The sequence below is a fragment of the Alligator mississippiensis genome, chromosome 4 (assembly GCF_030867095.1).
Source record: "Alligator mississippiensis isolate rAllMis1 chromosome 4, rAllMis1, whole genome shotgun sequence".
Lineage (NCBI taxonomy): Eukaryota > Metazoa > Chordata > Crocodylia > Alligatoridae > Alligator > Alligator mississippiensis.
The window spans coordinates 171,219,742-171,242,140 of NC_081827.1; the positions used below are offsets into that span (position 1 = coordinate 171,219,742).

General features: G+C 42.3%; 1 protein-coding gene across 4 annotated transcripts in view; it reads left to right on the forward strand.

Annotated features, from left to right (window-relative positions):
- Positions 1–22,399, forward strand: part of KIAA2012 (KIAA2012 ortholog) — a 105,260-nt gene that overhangs the window by 41,867 nt on the left and 40,994 nt on the right. For 2 of the 4 annotated variants that reach the window (XM_059727072.1, XM_059727073.1), the window contains exons 12-14: positions 8,886–8,971; positions 17,086–17,157; positions 21,270–21,323. In XM_059727072.1, the coding sequence (XP_059583055.1) occupies positions 8,886–8,971; positions 17,086–17,157; positions 21,270–21,323 (212 nt within the window). The remainder of the gene's footprint in view (positions 1–8,885; positions 8,972–17,085; positions 17,158–21,269; positions 21,324–22,399) is intronic. The other 2 variants (XM_059727075.1, XM_059727076.1) reach the window with 2 other exon arrangements.

Consider the following 22,399-nt stretch of genomic DNA (forward strand, 5'->3'; position numbering starts at 1 on the left):
ATTATGAGTGGGGGGGTACTGCGTGGTGCAGATGCATTTTTAAAAGGTTTTCAAAGCTGCTTTGGAATTTGCCCAATGTAAACAATATATTTCTCTCCTTTACAGTGAGTTTCAAAAGGAGGAGGCAGCTAATTTATAATCTGCTCAGGTATTTGTGTTATGTGCTTCAGCCAGCCAAAGTGAATCATCTTCTGACAGACATGTTATGCAATCTTGAAAAACTGACTGGCATGCTAACTTGTGGGAAAGAAGAATGGCTTGTTTTGGGAAAGGGCCATCTCACAGAAAAGAAAAAAAGGAAGGAAAAGAAAGAAGTCCAAAGATGGTATTGCCAAACCAACAACCACTGCAAAGTGTACAGCAACAAAGCAGTGTTTAATGAAAAAAAACTGATACAATCTGTTGAAGGGAGAGTTGAGGGGGTGTTAAATTGAAGGTTACTACAGAAGCAGCTGGCCCATATCAGTAAAGAAAGGACCCAAGCCATTTGACCAGTAAATACCATACATTAGCCTTTGGTCCCCTGTTTAATCTTTATCTTAAAACCTAGATCCTGTCCTAGGGGAAGGGCTCCATACCTTGCCCAGTTAAGACATTATCTCTTAATTCTTACAATGAAAGTACTACAGCTTCTTACCTCAATGGCCTAATTCACTGCTGACTTATTTGTGCTCCCATCTTTGGTGTAGAGGGTCCATATACTGAAAATCTCCCTGCCATAGGACACCTTCTTCTGCTGTACTTCAGATATTCTCCCCAGAAGCCACAGGCAGTTGGGTACTTGGCAGGATGCTCTTAGCTTACAGAGTGCCAAAGTCATTTTTAGTTATCCCAAATGAAGGCAACATCAAAGATGGTACTGAACTTCCTGTTTCTTTCTCTTCTCCCTCTTGTACTTGCTTGTTAACGCATCAGTGTGCTTTCATTGTGTCATCTACTTCATTTACTGGAAGAAACAATTTTTTTTCCCTAACAGTATTGCAGTCAAGTCCACAATACAGCAAAAGCCAGCTGCATATTTCTAAGTCAGTGATTCTCAACCATGATGCTGTAGAAACCTGGGGTGCCTTAAGACCTTTTCAAGGGTGCCACAGGGTGCCATGCAGTGTTAGGACTGTTAGGTGTGCAAACATAATTCACAAGATAAAACCAGAGATTTCAAATAGGAATTCATAGTGTTAAACATTCCACCCTGTTGTGGTCTTTCTGAGTTCCTTGCAACAGAAGAACTGGTCTATTACTTTTCTATAATCAAAAACAAACAAAAACTATGAGCTAGCATTTTCCAAGGGGTGCCTCGAGTCTAAAAAGGTTGGGAACCACTGTTCTAAGTAAAAGGATGCTTCCTTTGATTGCCCATCCTGCAAATTCACCGTCAGCCAAAAGTCAAGCTGGGTTTACATCCTCTCACATCATCATAAATAATATAGAAACCTGAAGGGCAAGTTAGGCCTTTAGTTACATGCATCTAGCTCTAGTCACCAGTGAGTTTGCACAGGTGTAACAGGTTGCAGTTAAACAGTCAAGTTTCTATACAAGAAGGAATGGAATCCAAGTCATACTCTCTTAGCTATATTAGCTCTTTAGGGCTTCAAGAGGCAGCACAAATACATCACTTAACAAAGCAAATGTGGCTGTGAATATGCATAGAAAGCAGAATTGTTGATTCCAAAGGTGCCATTTTTACTTAACCTCTTTTGAGGTCAGAGTTGCAGTTTTAGGTTTGATTCTAGAATCTTTGTGGTAGAAGGACGGATGTTCACAACTTGCCTTTAGTGTTCAGCCCTGAGTTTGCAGGCCTGATGTAGCAATGAACAAAGGATGAGATGCTGTTCTTATCTATACCTTGTTATGCTGAGGGTATCACACCAGAAAGTAATTTCTCTTATGTAGAAGAAGCCTAACACATAATTGGGAAAGAAGCTCAGAGTGCAGTCCTATCATGTTATAGACCACCAAGCATTCCTTTGGGCATAGGGTAAGATAACAAAGCTCTATAATTATATTAGAGGAAAGGATTTTAGCCTAGATCAAGATTCATTTGGTCTCTTTTGCTATGAAGAAAAGGCCTCATAAATGATAGCTTAAAATACTAGAAAGTGCTAGAGCTAGAGTATCCTCTTTAAAAGGCATATAGCTGATATAATGCACTGTGTAATCATATCACATGTATGTGAACTATATAAACCAGACTACTCAAAAAAGAGAGGAAAAAAAAAATTTGAACTTTGTTTCCAGGATAGTTACTTTCCCAAGGCCCCATCTACACTGACTTTAAACCATGCTTAAGAATGGTGTATGATTGAGTGTCTGACCTATTAGTTCAGGGGTGGCCAGGCATCCTCTGTGTGTGGCACATGGTAGACCACGTAGGGGACAGGCAGCACAGTTGGAAATAAGGCAGGAAGTAGAAAGCAGAGCAGCAGACTGGACAGGGGAAGGGGATCGGAATGGCACTCGAGGAGGATACAGGGCTAATTAGTGGCACTTGCCAAAAAGCTTGGTCCCACTGTATTAATTTGTTTACTAATTTCATTTTATAGCCAGTGAATGTGATGTTGATTGAAGATACTAAATAAGGCTATTGTTGAATCTTTGCCAGAGGTCCTGTCTCAAACCAACTTAGTTTTACTAGAGCCTATAAAATTAAAATTTCACGCTCATGTTTTTTAAATCAGAGCCATAAGCCACAAGAGGATGTGCAAATGTGAGACTACAGTGATATGATCCCTCAGGATAGGACTACTATGGATTTAATTGGATATAGAACCAAATACTAGGTGTATTGTGAGGCACAGAGGAAGAAGCAGAATATCCTCACTGCTTGTTTGCAGGTACACACTCTGCAGTGGCTTATTGCTTCATTTAATTTAAAACAATCACCTTACGTATACATAGCGGGGTGGGGGACAATTAAGGAAAGTAACTTTGGAGAAGTAATTCCTAAAAAATGCAATACCTGTAAGCAACCAAAATAATCATGAGACCTCCAGAAAACCCAAGTTTAGATGAGGGGTGTCCAACTCATTTGGCTCTGTACATTAGATGTAGACCATGGGTCTTCTCACAGGCTGGAGGGGAGCAGCTTATTGGTGTGGCTGCTGGAGCTACTGTGCTGTTGGGGCCAGACACAGGTATGGGCAAACCAGGCATCCACCCAGGGCCCAGCTGGACAGGGGCCTAAAAATGTTGAAAATAATAATTATTATTACCATTATCTCTGGCAAAGGGGGGCTCAATACTAAAAGTTCACCCAGTGCTGCCAGGAGTCTAGGTCCGGTGCTGTGTGCTGTTGTTGTAACTCCAGAATCCCATGGGTGAATGCTACTGCCACTTGCCCTCCTTTTTCCCTTACTGCCAATTGTAGTCACCAACCGCGGTCAAAGACCCCAAATTCAGTGGCAGGCAAAAGGGTATAGTTTGAGTGGCAGCGACATTTATTTCATGTGTTCCAGAGCTGCACCAACACAGTGGCTCTGACAACTGCACTGATCAGCCCCCTGCACTTAAACCACTCACAGGCTACATGTGGCCCATGACCTCTCAGCTACACAGCCCTAGTTTAGATTATAGTTTCATAGTTTCATAGTTTGTAAGGTCGGAAGGGACCTGAGCAGATCATCAAGTCTGACCCCCTGCCATGGCAGGAAAGAGTACTGGAGTCAAAAGACCCCAGCAAGGTGTTCATCTAGCCTCCTCTTAAAGACCCCCAGGGTAGAAGCCAGCACCACTTCTCTTGGAAGTTGGTTCCAGATCCTAGCCGCCCTGACTGTGAAGTAGTGCCTCTAGTCTAAATCTACCCTCTGCCAGCTTGCAACTGTTATTTCTAGTCACTCCTGGTAGTGCTCGGGGGAACAGGGACTCCGACAATGCCTGCTGGCCCCCCCTGACTAGTTTGTAACAGGCCACTAGATCCCCCCTCAGCCTTCTCTTGTGGAGGCTGAACAGGTTCAGGGCCCGTAGCCTCGCCTCATAGGGTCTGCCCTGCTGTCCCTGGATCATGCAAGTGGCCCTCCTCTGGACCCTCTCAATGCTGTCCACATCCCTCCTGAAGTGCAGCGCCCAGAACTGGATGCAGTACTCCAGCTGCGGCCTGACCAGTGCCGCATAGAGCGGGAGGATCACCTCCCGGGACCTGCTTGAGATGCATCTGTGGATGCATGACAAGGTGCGGTTGGCCTTCCTGACCACATCCCCACACTGTCGGCCCATGTTCATTTTGGCATCAATAATGACTCCAAGATCCTTTTCTGCCTCTGCACTGATGAGAAGGGAGTTCCCCAGCCTGTAGATATGCTGCTGGTTCTTCCTCCCCAGATGCATCACCTTGCACTTGTCAGTGTTGAAACCCATCCTGTTCTCATCCACCTACCCCTGTAACCTGTCTAGGTCCAATTGCAGCCTATTCCTCCCTTTTAGCGTGACCGCTTCCACCCACATCTTAGTGTCACCTGAGAATTTGAATAGGGTGCTTTTTACCCCCTCGTCCAAGTCACTGATGAAGATGTTGAACAGTGCGGGTCCAAGGACCGAGCCCTGGGGGACCCCACTGCCCACATCCCTCCGGGTCGAAAATGACCCGTCCACAACCACTCTCTGAGTGCGGCCCTCCAGCCAGTTAGCGACCCATTTGACTGTGTAGGTGTCGACACCACAGTTTTTTAATGAGAATGGGGTGAGAGATAGTGTCAAAGGCCTTCCTGAAGTCCAGAAAGACTACGTCCACTGCTACCCCTGCGTCTAAGGATTTTGTGACCTGGTCATAGAAGGCCACCAGGTTGGTCTGACAGGACCTGCCTCTAATGAACACATGTTGGTTGCCCCTAAGCATAACCTCCCCTGCTGGCCTCTCGCGGGCATGCACCAGGATAATTCTCTCAAAAAGCTTACCCAGGATCGAGGTAAGACTGACTGGCCTATAGTTCCCTGGGTCCGCCTTCCTCCCTTTTTTGAAAATGGGAACCACATTGGCCCTTTTCCAGTCCTCTGGCACCACACCAGAGCACCACGAGTGCTCATAAAGCCGTGCCAGGGGTCCCGCAATGACCTCTGCTAATTCCCTCAGCACTCTGGGGTGGAGGTTATTTATGAAGCGTTATAAATAAAAATACATTTGGCCTCTTTTTATTTGCCTGGTTGTGTTTGGAATTATCACAGGTTGTGTGTTTAAAGTTTTCTGCAGAGTCATGAAAGCTAGATTTTTTTCTTAGTACTATAAAAGTCAAAATTCTCATGTTCACCGGAAACCATGAGCTGCAGTTTTAACAGAAACATAATATATGGCAAGACTTAAGTTGTCAAAAAAATGCTAGGCATATGTACAACTGTAATACTCTTTACAGGGATTATTAGGTTTATACATATATATATACACACACACATACACACACACACACATATACACACACACACACACACACACACACACACATATATATATATATTATAGATATACGTATTTACCTCTTCATTATCATAGTTTTTCTTAAAGGATTCTCTTCATTCTGAAAGAGAAAATTAACATTTATTATGCAATTTATCTCACTTTTTGGTCTAGAAAATGTCTTCAGGCACCATATTTAATAATTAATGCCCGTTCTCATTTTTTTCATTCTCTAAAGCTTTCACCCTTGAACTCTACAAGCAACAATTAACATTAATGAAGTTTTCATTCCATGGTGTTTGTTCCCAGAATCCTAAATTAACATGTTGATTCAGATTCTCTTTCTTCCTATGTCCCTTGCTATTTAAGCATGATTATCTTTGTTCATATTCCAAGAATGACAAATATTGCCATTCAAACTCACACAAGTTAGTTAAACTACATAAGACCAAAATCAGATAAAATAGACAAAGGTTAATGTGTAAATATTTATTTTCTCATCAGATTACTTATTGTTTAACTTTGTATGATAATTGCAGTGACTTTAAGGGAGAAGGAGAGTCTATGTGTGTGCATGCGCATGTGTCTCTCTTAGTCATGACAAGATTTGTTTCTTACTCTGCAACTGTTTATCCTAAGCCTGAGGGGCACCACTCCCATTCCAAGATGTCATAGTCACTGTCACTAGAAACTATCAAAAAACCTCAGGTATCTTGGGAGGAAAAACCTGCAGCATCCTTATAGGCTTGGCAGTGCTACGCTGGCTAGTACTGCAGAGGAGAGACTTGGGGGTCATCATTGACAACAAGATGAACATGAGCCTTCAAAGCAATGCTGCAGCTAGTAAAGCAACCAAAACGCTGGCTTGCATCCATAGATGCTTCTCAAGCAAATCCCGGGACGTCATTCTCCCCATGTACTCGGCCTTGGTGAGGCCGCAGCTGGAGTACCGGGTCCAGTTTTGGGCCCCACAATTCAAAAAGGATGGGGAGAAGCTTGAGAGAGTCCAGAGAAGAGCCACGTGCATGATCAGAGGTCAGGAAAACAGACCTTACGACGACAGGCTGAGATCTATGAAGCTCTTTAGCCTGGAAAAGCACAGGCTCAGGGGTGATCTGATGGCCACCTATAAGTTTATCGGGGGTGCCCATCAGTATCTGGGGAACGTTTGTTCACCAGAGCGCCCCAATGGATGACGAGGTTGAATGGTTATAAACTACTGCAAGACCGTTTCAGGCTAGACATAAGGAAGAATTTCTTTACTGTCCAAGCCCCCTTTACTGTCTGAATAGCCATCGGAGGTGGTTCAAGCACCTACATTGAACACCTTCAAGAGCAAAATGGATGCTTATCTTGCTGGGATCCTATGATCCCTGCTGATTTCCTGCCCTTCGAGTGAGGGGCTGGACTCGATGATCTTCCAAGGTCCCTTCTAGCCCTAATGTCTATGAAATCTATGAAATCTATGAAATGTTACTGTACAGTAGTCTAGTGCACGGTTAAATAGTGATGCTTTACTTGCTGTAAAGTGTCTCATGTGGACGTACCCACTATGTTCTCCAGCAAAAGGTTGTTTCATACTTGCAAGAGCCAATGACTAATGAGCAAAAGTGTGATTGTTTTCATGGGTGAAAAACTCTTTAAATCAGAGAAGCCTTTTCTACTGGACATGTTCCCAAGGAGAAGAAAAATTTCATTATCCAAGAGAAAGCACTTCAGTGTACTAATTTAGGAATTTTTGCATGTGGATAGAGAGCAGTTTTCACACCAGAGAATCTTTTGGGACCTATCCCTTCCCTAGGAATGAAGTTTTGTGTTTGGCAGGATTCCTTGGCTTTTTTGATTAATTATAGCATGGGGGGGGGGGCGTGGAAGCTGAGGGATGGCAAAAGGGAACATGAACTATTTTTTTTTAAATTAAAAAATTCCTTATTAAGCATAGTCCTGTTGGACCTGAATGCTTGTGTCAGTATTTAGTCAGGAAAAATAGGGATTTGTTTATATATTTAACATGAGTTTTGTGACAGATTGTCATGATCTGATGGTTTAAGATTAGCTGAGCTGCAGACTAGTCATAATCCAGGTACAAGTCTTCCTATTCCAAGTTGGGATAGGAAAATCTTTACACAATACTTTTTGAATTTCAAGAAGACTTCATTGCATCTTGCTGCAGCTTTCTTCCATTCAAGCCCACAGATTCAGGATGAGAAGTTTTAAAAACAAGCAGAATACCTGAAGTCATGGAAGAACAAGTTGGCTCCCATGACACAAAAATATACACATTATTGGTCTGTAAGAATATCAAGGATTTCCCTCCCATAAAATAGAAACTTGATATTTACTGTTACAGGACAAGCACTTATATAGTCATCTTGGGTATTACAGCAAAACCGTGTGAAATATTTTTAGCATTTATCCTCTGGAGGGAGATTTCAAGGTTACTAGAATAGTCCTTTGAATTGTAAAATGTTTATAATGAGAACAGAGGGTACTTTCTGTATGATAATCATTTATGTTGGGACATTGTGGAAAGTATAAACACTTGAAAAGGAACAAAACTATACATAAAGTTATTTGCATTTATTACTATTAAAAACCTCTCCACCTTCTTGTTTAGAATTCAGGTAATAAAAAGCCAGACAGTCTCAGTATGTTACTTGAAGGGCTACATGTCTATGCAAACTATTTACTAGTAAAACAGCAAACACTGTGGGTAACTTTATGTGTGTTTTACACATTATTTCTGGGATTTCAAAACGGCCCTTCAAAATCACCACACCAGATGCCATAGATGAAAACAAGAAGATGAGAAGTGAGGATTTCTCAGCAGAAAAGGATAGAGGGTCAGCTCCTGACAATGGAATGCCACATGCAAATTTAGTCCTCTACATTTCTAGGACATTTCTGCAAGATATTGTGATTGTGCTGCTACCATTTGTGCAGCAGTCTTTTAACTGTGGAGTCTACCTGTCTAAGTACCTGTACCCAGGAACTGACAGGAGTCAGAACAGGAGACAGCTGCTTTCTCTTACCTGATAACCAGATCCCTTGAATCTGCCTCCCAAATGACACTGACCCACAAAGGATAAAAATCCTACCACATTATGCTGCTCAAGCAAATAAACAAAGGAGAGCAAGAGATCAAAATTACAGACTCCATGGACTTCTGATATGTAACTTTTAACCTACCAGTGCTAGATTAGCTTTCCAGTATCTAGATATTTGTGCCATTGGATCACCATTACAATTGACTCTATTAGAAATAGTTTTTAAAAAAGGAGCACAGGACTGAATATGTATGGGCCCCACATCATCTTTACATCAATAAATGGTTCAGGTTGATATACAGTTGCAGTATATGATGAGATGTGGGCTGCTCATGCTGTTACATTGTCATAGTGAGAAAACTGGACTTCAGAGCTGTCAATCTAGGACAATAAATACACTCTAAAAACTGAAAGACAAATATATCCTGACCAAGATTCTGTCATTTTCATTGCAGGGGACTGTGGATTACCCCTTGAAGCAGGAACCAATCTTCACACAAATCCCCATGAAACCTCCTTGACTCAAGAGAGAAGTGATAAGGTGCGATCCATGATATTTTTATACAAATTTATACCAAAGCAGGATGAAGTACACAAAATATTTGTTTCGGCTAAGCATAAGCTCATTGCTTCACATTCAGAGAGTAGAGTATTAGATTATATTTTCCTAGAATCTCTTATGATTTGTACAGCTTTCCTATTGAATGTACTGTACAATTTATCAAAGGGTTCACCTTCTTTTGCCATACCCTACACAGGCCACCACTGGGACCAGGACTATGCTGAACCAACTGTCTTATCTAATGAAACATTTTTTTTTCTATTATATTTAAGATCAATTTTTCAGGAAAATACATTAATTAGAAAAGCTGTAAATGTCATAAGAAAAAATGGAAACACAGTAAGATTTGCTTGGTGTTTTAAGTAGGTATTTAAAGGCCATGAAATTCCCGTTGCCTTAGGCAAGTAAAAAAACCCATAGAGACCATAGGGGATGAGAGGGAACCCCAGATCATTCCAGTAAGAGTAGTTGCTCACTTTACATTTGTTTCCCTTTCCATTTCAACAGAAAAAAAACATTTTTATATATTATGTTTTAAACAATCATCAGGGGTACCTCATTTTTACTGTAGGCTTTTTCTGATCCATCAGTCATCTGAATTATCATGTAAAGGTAGGCTATCACTAGTAGAGCTGACAAGGTCCTTTGGGTAAATCTAATATCTTTTATTAGAACTACTGAAATAGTTGGAAAAATTCTTCTTTGCAAGCTTTCAGGTACAAAATATTCTTCATCAGGCTGACAAAGCATCTGCAGTTGGTGTGTGCTCTTCCTGGATGGAATGAATAGTAAAGAAGCCAGAGGCTGATAAGCATGCAAGAAAGTCAGTCAGTGAAGATGTAAATTGAGGAGTCAGTGGGTAGAAGACTAGTTGGGGTGTGGAGTGTGGAAGGAGAATGAATGTAGCTGGTAAATAGTGAAGAGGTACCTGGGGAGTCAGATGTTAGGCAGGTTGTAATGTGTCATAAATCCAATGTCTATATTTAGTCCATTATTTTTTGTGTCCAGTAGATTGCTAAAGTGAAGTTTGTAGGCTCGTTTGTGAAAAGTGTTTTGTAAATTCCTTTTGAGGATTGGAACTGAGAGATTAGAGAGAGAGTGGTTTTCTTGTGAGAAATGTGCCCCCACCAGTAATTAGGTATTCTTGTCTTTGATAGATTTCTGGTGTGAGTTCATTCTGGTATGCAGTTGTTGTTTGGTCTCTATTATATATTTTCCATCAGGGCATTTAGTGCATTGGATGAGATATATAACATTTCTGGAGGTGCAGCTATAAGATCCAGAAATGGTGATGGTTCTGTTGTGGGATGTAGTAATTTGGGGGGGGGGGGGTGGAGTGGGGGGTGCAGGGAGGTGGAGATATGTTGGCAAGTTTAACATTTCTTGTCAGGGCATGGACTGGATCCATTCAGTGTGTTTTGGGCCACTAGCCAATTGCCCATCAAGAATGATGGGGAGCAAGGGGGGGAGGGGTCTGGGATGGAGTGCCACCACCTAACACCCCATGCTGCTGCTGTTCTGCCTCTTTCAGGGAGCAGGGTGGGGGATCCAAGGCCAGCGCTGCTGATCTCATCTCCCCCACCCTCTGTCCAGTCCTCAGCACGGCTTCAGAATCATGGCGGTGCTCCCCCATGCTTGGAGCACTCTGATTGGCTGTTTCCATCAACAAGTCAGTGCACGACTGAAGTGTTACAGATAGACAGACTTAGGCTCTTATAATATTAGAAGTATAACACTGGTTATACAACCAATTGGCACAGGTCCAGTTCATAATTGATCTACCAGATTCCCCTAAACACATCATCTGATGCAGAGGATGTTTGGGGCATGCAAACAATCAGTTGTAAACTGGATCTGTGCCCATCCTCATTTGCAAAGGCCAGCCAGGGGAGATGGGTCACTGATGGTGGAGGTTGTCGGTGACTCCCTCCAGGAGGTCAGGGGGGGAGATGTTAAATCAGCAACTGTCTGGATCTTCCTCAAGAAACCATCTCTTGATGCTGAATCCCCTGCCAACTATCACTCTATTTCCAACCTCCTCCCTTTCTTGGGTAATATCACTGAATGAGTGGTCATCCAACAGCTCCCGGACATCTGGATGCTATTGGATTCCTGGACCCCTATCCATCTGGCTTTCATAATAGGCATAGCATGGAGACAGCACTTAAGGCTTTGATCAACAATCTTCACTTGGAGATAAACAGGAGAAAGTTTGCCCTGTTGATTTTACTAGATCTTTCAGCATCCTTGTCTACAGTTGATCATGAGATATCAATAAAAGTATTTACCTGACCTGGTAAGGATTTGTGGAACTGCTCTAAATTGTTTCTACTCTTTCCTATCAGGGAGATGCCAGAAGGCATTGATGACTAAGTGCTTGTCTCCCCCTTAATTCTTCTCCTGTGGAATCCCCAAGGGCTCCATCTTGTCACCACTAATGTTCAACATTTATATGAGGCCACTAGGCAAGGTCATGCAGAGATTTGGATTGAGATGTCATCAGTAGGCTGATGACACTCATCTCTGTCTCTCTTTCTGCTCTGACCTGGGCCCCACAATCCCAGTCCTTTCTCAATGCCTGCTGCAGTTAAGGATTGGATGTGGGTGAACCAACTGAAGCTAAATCCAGACAAGACAGAGGTGATGGTGGTGAGCAGACCACTTGACCTAGAGAAGGAGATTGAGATACCTATTGGTGACATGGTTTGGCCTCCCCTTGGTACTCAGGTTCACAGCTTTGGAGTGTTCCTGAATCCTCTGATGCATCTGGATCTTCAGGTGGTACTGGTGGCTAGGAGTACCTTTCACCAGCATTATGTGGTGAAAAGGCTATTACCTTAACCTTAGATTTGGATCTGGCTGCCATCATCCATGCTTTCATAACCTCAAGTCTAGCTCCTGCAATGCATTTGATGTGGGACTGCTCCTGATGTCCTTCTAGAATCTGTAGGTCATGAAGAATGCAGAAACCTACCTTCTGACAGGGGTAGGTCACCAGGAGCACCTAACTCCCATGCTCCAGAGTCTGCACTAGGTTCCAATAGTTTTCCAGATGCAATTCACAATATTGGTTATGATGTATAAGGCCCTAAATACCTAAGGGATTGCCTTCTCCCTTATAGGATCATAGGAAAGTAGGGTTGGAAGGGATCTCACAAAGTCATCTAAACCAGCCTCCTGCTCAAGGCAGGATCATCCCTGGCTAAACCAGCCCAGCCAAGTGTCTGTTTAACCTGCTCTTGAAAACTTCCAAAGATGCACATTTCACATCTCTAGGTAGCCTGTTCCAATGTTTGACCACCTCCACAGTCACAAAGTTCTTCCAATCTAAATTTCCTCTCCTGACGTTTGAGCCCGTGGTTACCAGTCTGGTCCCTATGGCCACAGAGAAAAGGGTATCTCCATCCTCTTAATAATTGCCCTTCTGGTTTTTGAAGACTGTTATCAAATCCCCACTCAGTCTTCTCTTCTCCAAACTAAATAACCCTAGTTCTTTCAACCTCGCCTCACAAATCTTGTTCCCCAGGCCTCTAATTATTTTTGTTACTCTCCACGGGACTCTTTCCAGTCTATCCACGTCTGTCTTGAAATGTGGGGCCCAAAATTTGACAGAGGACTCCAGATGAGGCCTAACCAGTTCTGAATAGAGAAGGATCACTTCCTTTGATTTGCAAGTGACAATCCTGTTAATATAACCCAGTATGCTGTTGGCCTTTTTTGCCACAAGAGCACACTTTTGGCTCTTATTCAGTTTATGGTCCACTGTACCTTCCAGGTCTTTGTAGTATTGCAGCCTAGCCAATCATTCCCACTCTGTATTTGTGCATGCAGTTATTCCATCCCAAATTCAGGTCTGTGGACTTGTCCTTGTTGAATCTAATCTGGTTGATTGTGAACCATCTGTCCTATCTGTTCAGGTCATTCTGGATCCTAGCCCTACCTTCCAGAGCATCTGCAACTCCACCCAATTTGGTGTCATCTGTAAAGTTGTTAAGCATGCATTTAATCCTTCTGTCCAAATCATTAATGAAGATATTAAACAATACCAGACCCAAGACAAACCCCTGGGGAATCTCACTTGATAACTCCTCCCAGCTGGACACAGTGCCACTGATGATTACTCATTGAGCATAATAAAATAACCAGTTGTTTATCCACCTCACAATACTTTTATCTTGTCTTCATTTCCTTGACTTGTTAATGAGAATATTGTGGCAGACAGTGTTAAAGCCTTGCAAAAATCAAGGTATATCACATTTACTGCTCTTACCCCATCCACAGAGCCTTACAGAAGAAAATCATGTTGGTCAGGCCTGACTTGCCCTTGGTGAATCCATGCTGGCTGTTCCTAATCACCTTATTCTCCTCTAGGTGCTTCACAATAGATTCCTTTGTGGATCTGCTACATAATCTTTCCAGATATTGAGTTCAGGCTGACTGCGCTTTTATTCCCTGGATCTTTCTTCTTTCCTGTCTTAAAGATGGGCACTATATCTGCCCTTTTCCAATAATTGGAGACCTCACCCAACCTCCATGAGTTCTTAAAGAGGATAGCCAGGATAGCCAATGGCTCAGAAATGACCTCAGTCAATTCTTTCAGTACCCCAGGACCGGTTGACTTGAAAGCATCTAAGTTATCTCTAATGTGTTCTTCCACTACTCTAGACTATTTATCTCCTTCCCTTTCTTTGTTGCAAATTGCACTTGTCATATGATAGCTGACTTTATTCATGAAGTCTGAAGTAAGAAAGACTTTAAACGCTTCAGCTTTCTCTGCATTATGCATAATTAGATTACCTTCTGCATTCAATAAGGGACCTATGGTTTCTTTGGCCTTCCTCTTCCTTTTGGCATACTTGTAGAATTCCTTTTTATTGCCTGTTGTGTCCCTTGCTAGTAGCCCTTCAAATCATGCCTTGGCCTTCCTAATTTTCTCTTTGTACACCCTTGTGATGCTCTTATACTTTTCCTTAGTACTATGATTAAGTTTCCACTTTTTTGTAGGATTCCTTTTTGAGTTTTAGTTCATTGAAGAGATTGCTGTGTAGCCAATCCTGTTGTCTCATTATGCCCCATCCATATCCCTAAGGTCAGCTAAGAACAACTTCCTGTAAGTACCAAGAGTACACCAAAACATGAGAGATCGTTGATGAAAACATGTGAGAGACTGTTTTCAGTAGTCAGTCCTCAGCTTTGGAACTCCCTCCCTCTTGAGACCCTCATCTTCTGGAAATGCTGCAAGACCTTTCAATGTGGGCAGCATTTAGCAAGCTAAGCTGTGATATCATTTAAAGAGTTTTTGTTTCATACCTTATCTGCTTGTTTTTATAAATTATTTTGTCTCTCATAGTAAGTTGTCCAGAGCCTTTGTTGGAAAGTATGCCATTTAAAAAACAAACAAACAAAACAACTAACTAGGTGAAACTGAGGTCCAGAGGTTATATCTTGTCCTTCAGAAACAGGACAATCTTGTCCTTCAGTTCTGATCCCCAAGATTTTTTTAAAAGGCTGCATGCCCTTTTAAGGCACCTTGAAGGAACCTTGTTTTCAGAAGTCAGGTGATCAAGATGTTTTAGGATAGTTTGGCAACCATAAGGGCAATTATGTAGGGCTTCCCAAACCATTAGTCATTTCTGAAAATTTTGACTCTATCTTTTTAGTAGTCAGCTAAGATTAGACAACTATTATTTAGTCTCATGGATTCAGAGGCATCTGGATGTGATATATAAAACCAAAAATCAATTCTTGAAAGTCTCAAATAGGCAATTAATTCTACAGCTGAAAAACATTTTTTTTCCCCACAGGAAGGTTTTGACTTCATAAATGCTATCAAAGGCCAAGCCCTTACTGTCTCTTTAAAAAAAAGGAAGTGTTAAAAAGTTCATTGACTGGACAGGTAAATACAAGAGATAAACTAATAAAAGGTATGGGAAAGAACAATTGCATGGCTAAATCTAAAGCAATCTCACAGATCTACTTTATCCAAGTAACACAATGGAAAGTTTCTATGATAACAGAGAAATTAAGCTGTATGCTCCTGAAAATAAGTTGCTGGTACCACCAGCTAGAACTTGTATTAAACAAGTTCTCATAAATATATGCCAATCCAACTCAATTCTAATGTGCAACAACCTAGCTAATGTGCAACAGTTCTGGCCCTGTTTTAAGTAAAGGCTGCCAGTCAGCTTGAATAAACAGTGGATCCAGATTGTGTGGTAGTTTTATATTTAAATGCTTTTAAAAACACTGTGATAAATAGTGATGATTGTTATGTGAAAGCATCACTTGGCAAAGAAATTACTTTTCTGCAAGTTAGTACCCATGCTACAAACACAGCACTTTATAAAACACAAAGTAAAAACACCAACTCAGGATTGAAAAAGTGTGGATATAACAATGGTGAAGAGTAACAAAAGTGTGGATAAATAAAAGTGTGTCCATAACAAAAAGTGTAGCTAAAACAAGCATGAGGAGGCCTGAACCTTTTTATGTCTTTTTCTACATTAGAGAAATTCAGTACACTGAATGTGTCCTTCATCCCAGTTATAACAGACTGCCTGAAGTATCACACAAAGGCTTTCAAAATTCCCAGAAACTACTACTTCTGGAAGCTATGCCAGGATCTGTGGGATAAACGTCCTATCCTTTAGACCAACACGGCTACAACCTGGATATCTATTAACTTCAGAACAGTTTTGCAATGTAGAGCTTGAGTGGACTGTCCCAAACACACCCCAAAAGCAGGAATGAATTGGGGGCTTAAAGTGTCTTCCATAAAGACATCTGTCCCAAGTTTGATTTGATGGATTTCATGTTGGCCCCATTTAAAAACTGGTAATAAGTTGTATTCATTCATATAATTCTTATCACTGGATGGAAGGGCTGTTGTTGGTATGGGTGCCCAAGGTATTGTCTGCCTATAATAGGAAAACTCAGTCTCACAGTAATAAAGGCATGTCAGGAAAATGGGCCATGTGCTAGGGAACCTCCAGGTGACCCAGGAAGGAAGGGGTTTTCTAGAGAATTCTGAGACTTTCCAAAGAAGTGAACAAGGCTTGCTGGGCAATAGGGGAGAAAGGAAGCTATCTTGGAGGTATTTAGGAGCTTTCAGTGAGCTAGTGGTTGTCTTTGGATGATCTCAGGCCTTAGAATGATTCCAGATCCTCAGCAGTCAGGGCTGGCAGGATCAACAGAAAGTCTGATCTCTAGAAATACTGGCAGGACTCCCAGAAGGATTAGGTTGTAGCCAAATGAAAGGGTAAGTAATTGTCTTTTTGTTTTGTCTTCAAGCAATGTGGTCAACTTTTCATGTACAATTCTTTTCTACGCAATGATTCCTTTTGTTATTCTGTTACCTTAATGATTACCTGTGGTAAAGTGTGATCTCGGGGCTAGTGAAGGCTAGTCCCTTCTACAGAAGTGAGGGAACTACATTTTTTTCACAACCCAAGGAAATTCTTTTCTCACCTGGGAGCTGGCAAAGATTCCCTTGCTGCAGCTGTGGGGTCTAGTGTAAGGGCAGTGGAGCTGTTTGTGGGGATAAGGAATTATCCTAGGGCAAATGTTGGTCTGTCCCTTGGGACAAGCAGCAGGACAGCAGGGAAAAACTTGAGGTCTGGGGGATACCTCATGGATGGATTTGTGATATGAAGGTAAACAAAATAGTAACTGGGTTTTTCTATTCATGCACTGTTTAAAATAGACACATTACACCTTTGGTTTACAATTGTGCAATTCTGCCCGTTCAATTCTCCTGCATAAACAAGCTAGGCATCCCCTTCAGAGGTTAAAATGTAGAGTATAATTTGCAGTTCTAGGAATTATCATTCAAAAGTCTAAAAATGATTTACAAAGATTGTTTATGACATCACCAGTGATAAAAGGCAGAATATATGGGGATTGCCTTACCCATCAGTGAAACAGCCACCTCTGGTCCAAAACACAGCAAAAAGCAGTTTTAGCTACTTTAAGACTACACTCAGGAGTTGACATTTAATATTTTCAGTTATAAAAATTATTTTTGGAATATTTGCAGTATCAGATAGTATTTGTTGTAGGGCATACCTCTGAAATTCTTCATTTTATCTACGTAGAAAACTGCACAATTCTTGGAGGCAGCTACCCTGAAGAACAGAGAGCCTCAGAGTTTTATAAATAAAAAGCTGGTATGTTAAAACAGGAAAAAGGTTTCCACATCTAATGTCTGATATGCTATTACTGATATTACTTAACATGGTATTAAAAAAATAATATTTTAGTTGTACAGTTGTGCAAAAAAATCTTCTAAGCTATTTAACTTCTCAGTAACAAGTTCATGGGCAGAATCCAACAGAGGAATACAAACAAATTTGACTTTTCAAAATAATTTTTCAGACCTTACTGAAGATATTTACATAGTTAAGGTAGTTTGTGGGGAGGTTACCAGAAACTAATTGTAAATCATGCCTGAGCTTTGTAATCCAGAAAGTAAGAGGCTTAGTTGGTGATAATTAGTGTAAATCAGGGGCACTCAACCACTGGCCTGAAGGTCAAATGTGGTCCACAGAGCTATCTTGTTTGGCCTGTGGGGATTCAGAAATTTGCCAGCAGGGGAGTGGTGGCCATTAATACAGCCACCACCACACCCTGCCCAATTCTTAAACCTCAAACCCTGAGCCCACTCCCTTCCTCTACAGAACCAGTCCATGCCCCCTTCCCCTGACTTCTGTATTGGGACCAGGCCACACACCCCGTATAGGGCCAGGTAGGGGCTGGGACACACCTCCTTCCTTCAGACTCTGGATTGGAGCCAGACTACACCCCCTTCCCCATCCCCTGCAGGGACAGCCTGGGGCTGAGCTATGCCCTCTTACTTGCTTCTGGATCAGGGTCAGGCCATACCCCTTCCCCTTCTCCCCCTTCCCCCATATCCCTGCAGGGCCAGGTAAAGTTCCTTTCCCCTGTGGGCCTCACTAGCTTGCTCTCCGCACCCCTCTGCATGGCCAGATGGGGCCCACTGCCCCCATCTTGGGGGCTGGATCCAACCCATTGGGCAAAAAGGTTGGGCACCACTGGAGCAGATCAATTGATTAACCAAGTTATAACACCCAGGGTTCAGCAACCTATGGTCCGTGTGCCAAACTCAGTCCTGAAGGCATTTTATCCGGCCTGCAGAGCAAGAAGTCCTCTGCAACATTTTGGCAGCTGGGGGCTTGCATGGCATTTCAGTAGTGGAGGGCTTCACCCACAGGAGTGGCTAGAAAGCAGTGAGGAGCAGTGGCAGCAGCACTGCAGGGGGGAGCAGTGATTATAGCTGCATCAGTGGCAGCATGAGCCAGGTTGGAAGTGGCCTACAGTCCGATATAAACTGTGTCAAATGACCCCAAAATGTTGCCAACCCCTGCATCTTGATGGCAAAAACTATGCAGAGATTTTGGGTCACAGAACTCTTGGGCCATGTCCAGATGGCAAACTTTCCATGTCCAGAAGTGGCACCCTCAAATACACCATGTTGCTTTACATGAACCAGCTCTCCAACTGAAAGGAATGTGACCAAGTCTGTGCTGTACTGTGGATGATCTAATGGTTTGGTCACTCAGCAACACAAATTATGTTCCCTGTAAGCTTTGTTTTCCTCAGAAGACTGACATCTAAAAACACCTCCTGTTGGGCATCCTAAGTTACTAGTCAAAGCTAATAGTAGTCAGAATTGCAAGCTTTTACACCAGGGTTAATTTGGCCCATTGTTTTATATTTTAAATTTAAACACCCAATAGTAATAGTTTGCTGTGCTGTCTAGTTGACAAGACAGGACAGTCCTTCAGTTTTAAGAGAAAACTTTAGAGCCATCTACACTGTAATATGTACTCGCTTGGGGAAGAAGGGAGGGGATGATTCTAACTGTTACCATTTGTAAATTGATAGTACAGGTTCCCCTCACTTTATGTGGGTTCTGTATGTGCAAAATCGCTCTTATGCAATGACCCTTTTATACCAAAAATTCATTATATGTGAGGTAAATTCACTTTTATGTGATTGGTGTGGTGGAAGCCTGCAGTCAGCTGCTTTGTGTAGTGCGTTGTGGGAGTGACGCACACCAAAATATAATCTCCTGTGCAGATCTGTGCTCCTTGCTCATTGTCTATGACATGTTTCTGTAGTTTCCATCCCCATTATGGCTTCAAAGCATCCCACTAGCTTATCTCCTACCCCTCTCCCTGGTCCATCAATGAAGCACAAGAGAACTTCGCTAACACTGGAGACACAAAAGTGGAGATTTTGAACCATGCAGAAGATGGTGAGCGGCCCTCTGCACTGGGTCATGCATTCAACCTGGGTGAATCAACCATACATGCCATCAAGAAGAATGCTGACAGCATAAGGAGTTCTGTGATGCATTCTACACCACTTGCTGCCAAGATAGCAATGAACATAAGGAACCTACTGTTGGAGAAGATGCTGGGGGTGTGAGTGGAAGATCAGACCCAGAGGAAAATTAATCTTTCCTCTGCTGCAATAAGGTGTAAGGTCCTGCAAATTTATGGCTGTCTGCTTCAAGAGCATGGTGGCCCTGAAGAGCCCTTCATGGCTAGTAAGGGCTGGTTTGACAAGTTCCTTCAGCATATGACCATGCACAATGTTAAGATGACTGGGGAACTTGCAAGTGCTGATCATGAAGCTGCTGCAAAGTTTCCTGAGGTGCTTCAAGCAATCATAGCTGCTGAGGGCTACAGTCCTAAGCAAGTTTTCACTGTAGATGAGATGGGGCACAGATACTATCTGGGACGTACATCTCAAGGAAGAGAAGGTTGCAAGTGGGTTCAAGGCAGCGAAGGACAGGCTGACTGTCTTACTGTGTTGCAGTGCTGCTGGAGGTTTTAAGTGCAAGCCACTGATAGTCTATCACTCCCTAAACCCACGTGCATTAAAAGGACTGAGTAGGAACATGTTGCCTGTACATTGGCCTGCAAACAAGAAGGCATGGGTGACAGGCCAAGTTTTTGAGGACTGGTTTGCTCAACATTTTATCGTGGAGGCAGAGCACTATTGCAGGGAGGCTAACCTTGCATTTAAGGTGTTGCTCATCCTTGACAATGCCCCTGGACACCCTAAACACATGGAAACTATTAACCCCAATGTAAGAATCATATTCCTGCTCCCTAACATGACCTCACTAATCCAGCCTCTTGATGAGGGCATGATATCAACATTCAAGGCCTACTACCTAAGAAGGAGCATCTCCCAGGTGCTGGAGGATACTGACAGACCCAACAATCCATGAGTGGTGGAAGGCATACAATGTGAGGGATGTCATCAACAACATTAAGGTTTCATGGGATGAAGTGAAGCCCAACACCATAAATAGCGCTTGGAAGACTCTCTGAAAGGAATGTGTTATGGACGCTAAGGGCTCCCCCCAAACTGTGCTCAACTGTCCAAGAGGTTATTGATCTTGGATGGAAGGTGGAAGGAGATGGCTTTGCAGACCTTGAGGAGGCAGATGTCATGGAGCTCATCAATTCCCACAATGAGGAATTAAGCGTTGATGAACTGATAGAGATTGCAGCTGCTGATGAGGAAGAGGAGGAACAGGAGCAAGAGGTGGTCGTCGAGGTCAAGGACATGACAATGAAGACACTGGCAGAGTTTTTTGCACAGGCTGAGAGACTTGCTCAGTTTGCTCTGGATATGGACACTAGCCTGTCCAGGAGCCTGTAGTTCAAGCATGATTTGAACTCTTTCCTTGGTCTCTACAAGGAGATGTATGCCCAGACCCAATGATTGGTGAGGCAGTGCACCAGGTTCCAATTCTTGAAGCCTCACTCAGCTACCCCCAGCCCCACCCCACTGGTGCTGGAGGGTGATAAGGTCCCATGCCTGTTGATTATCCTATAGATGGTACCCTGCCTGTACCTCTTGCCAGTGATGTGGAGTCTGACACTTCACCACCCTCTCTTCACACCAACTAAACATTCACCATCACTCTGTGCTTGTGTATACTGTCTGCTGTTAGTGAGTACCAAAATTGTCTTGTAACAGTGGTAGAAATAGGTCTGGGGGTCAGTACAGTCGAGGTCTTGGAACGTATCCCTATTTGTTATGTTATAAAGTGGGTTTCCTTTATGTGAATTCAAGTTATGTGCTGCTTTCCAGGACCACATGTACAGCATAAAGCAAAGGAAACTTGGATGCTTATGAGACTTTGTACTCATAAGCATCCATGATTGACATGTTCAAAAGATATCAAAAGCTCACTATGCATTTAACCAGTCTGACTGGATATTTGTGTTGCAACCAGGTTCCTGATGATATGCCACCATTGATGCATCCTCATAGTGACCAAACCCTTTATGTAAGTCATGAAACAAAAAAAATCTTTATATAAAGATATAGAATGCTGACTGACAAAAATAGGTGAAGTGGGACAGGCAACAATCCCATTGTTTCATTTCCAAACTAATTTTTTGCTAATTCGAGGTAACTTGGTGTCCTGCTGTAGCTAGATTATTATCTGTTAAACACCCAGAGTGTATTAAACACTGAAAACAAGAGGAATGACATCCTGACCTAAGCAAATCTTATGGCTTAAGGGAATTCAACCCTGCAGTGAACCCTGTGTGAACACAGAGCTCATTGCAAGATTGGGACTGAAGATGATAGCCTAAAACATATAGAAACTCCCAAGAGATAATGATATTTAGCACTTGTCTAAGTGCTGCTTTATTTTTAATCTCAAAAAAGTGTTTTGCAAAGGGTATTAGATTGCAGAGCCACAGGGGATGAGTAGATCATCTAGTTTGACCATTTTATTAGTATCCCTGTTTTACAAGGGAGGAAACAGCATCAAGCAGAAGTGAATCCATGTCTTCTTTGTACCACCTGGGAGTCCCAGTCTATTGGATGCTTCTGCTGAAGTGACAAAAGTTGAGATTGGAATTGGTCAATAAATAAATTTGAGTTAACTCACCATTTCATGAGTAAGGCAGCTTATGGTTTCAGGCTGTTTGTAGGCTCAAGTAGGCATCTCTGGACTATTTTATAATAGTTCACATTTTTAATATTTTTGTAAAAATAATTACATTTAGAAACAGTTTTGAAAAGCAAAGTCTGTGATTCTGAGACAGAATTCCGTGGCATGGGGTAAATTCTTCAGCCATAAAGTTCATGGAGCCATGGACATAAAAGTTACCGTACTTTTCTACAAGATGTTACACACATTATTGCCCTTTGAGTTAGACCATAACAAATAATATTTTCTTTTTGTAGTTTAGCTACGCCTGATAATAGACTCTGGGCCTACCTTCCTAAACTGATCTATCATAGAATTATAGAAAATTAGGATTGGAAGGGACCTCAGGAGGTCATCTAGTTCAACCCCATGGCTCTACCCTCTCCTAGAATAAAAACAATCTCTGTTCCATGAAACCT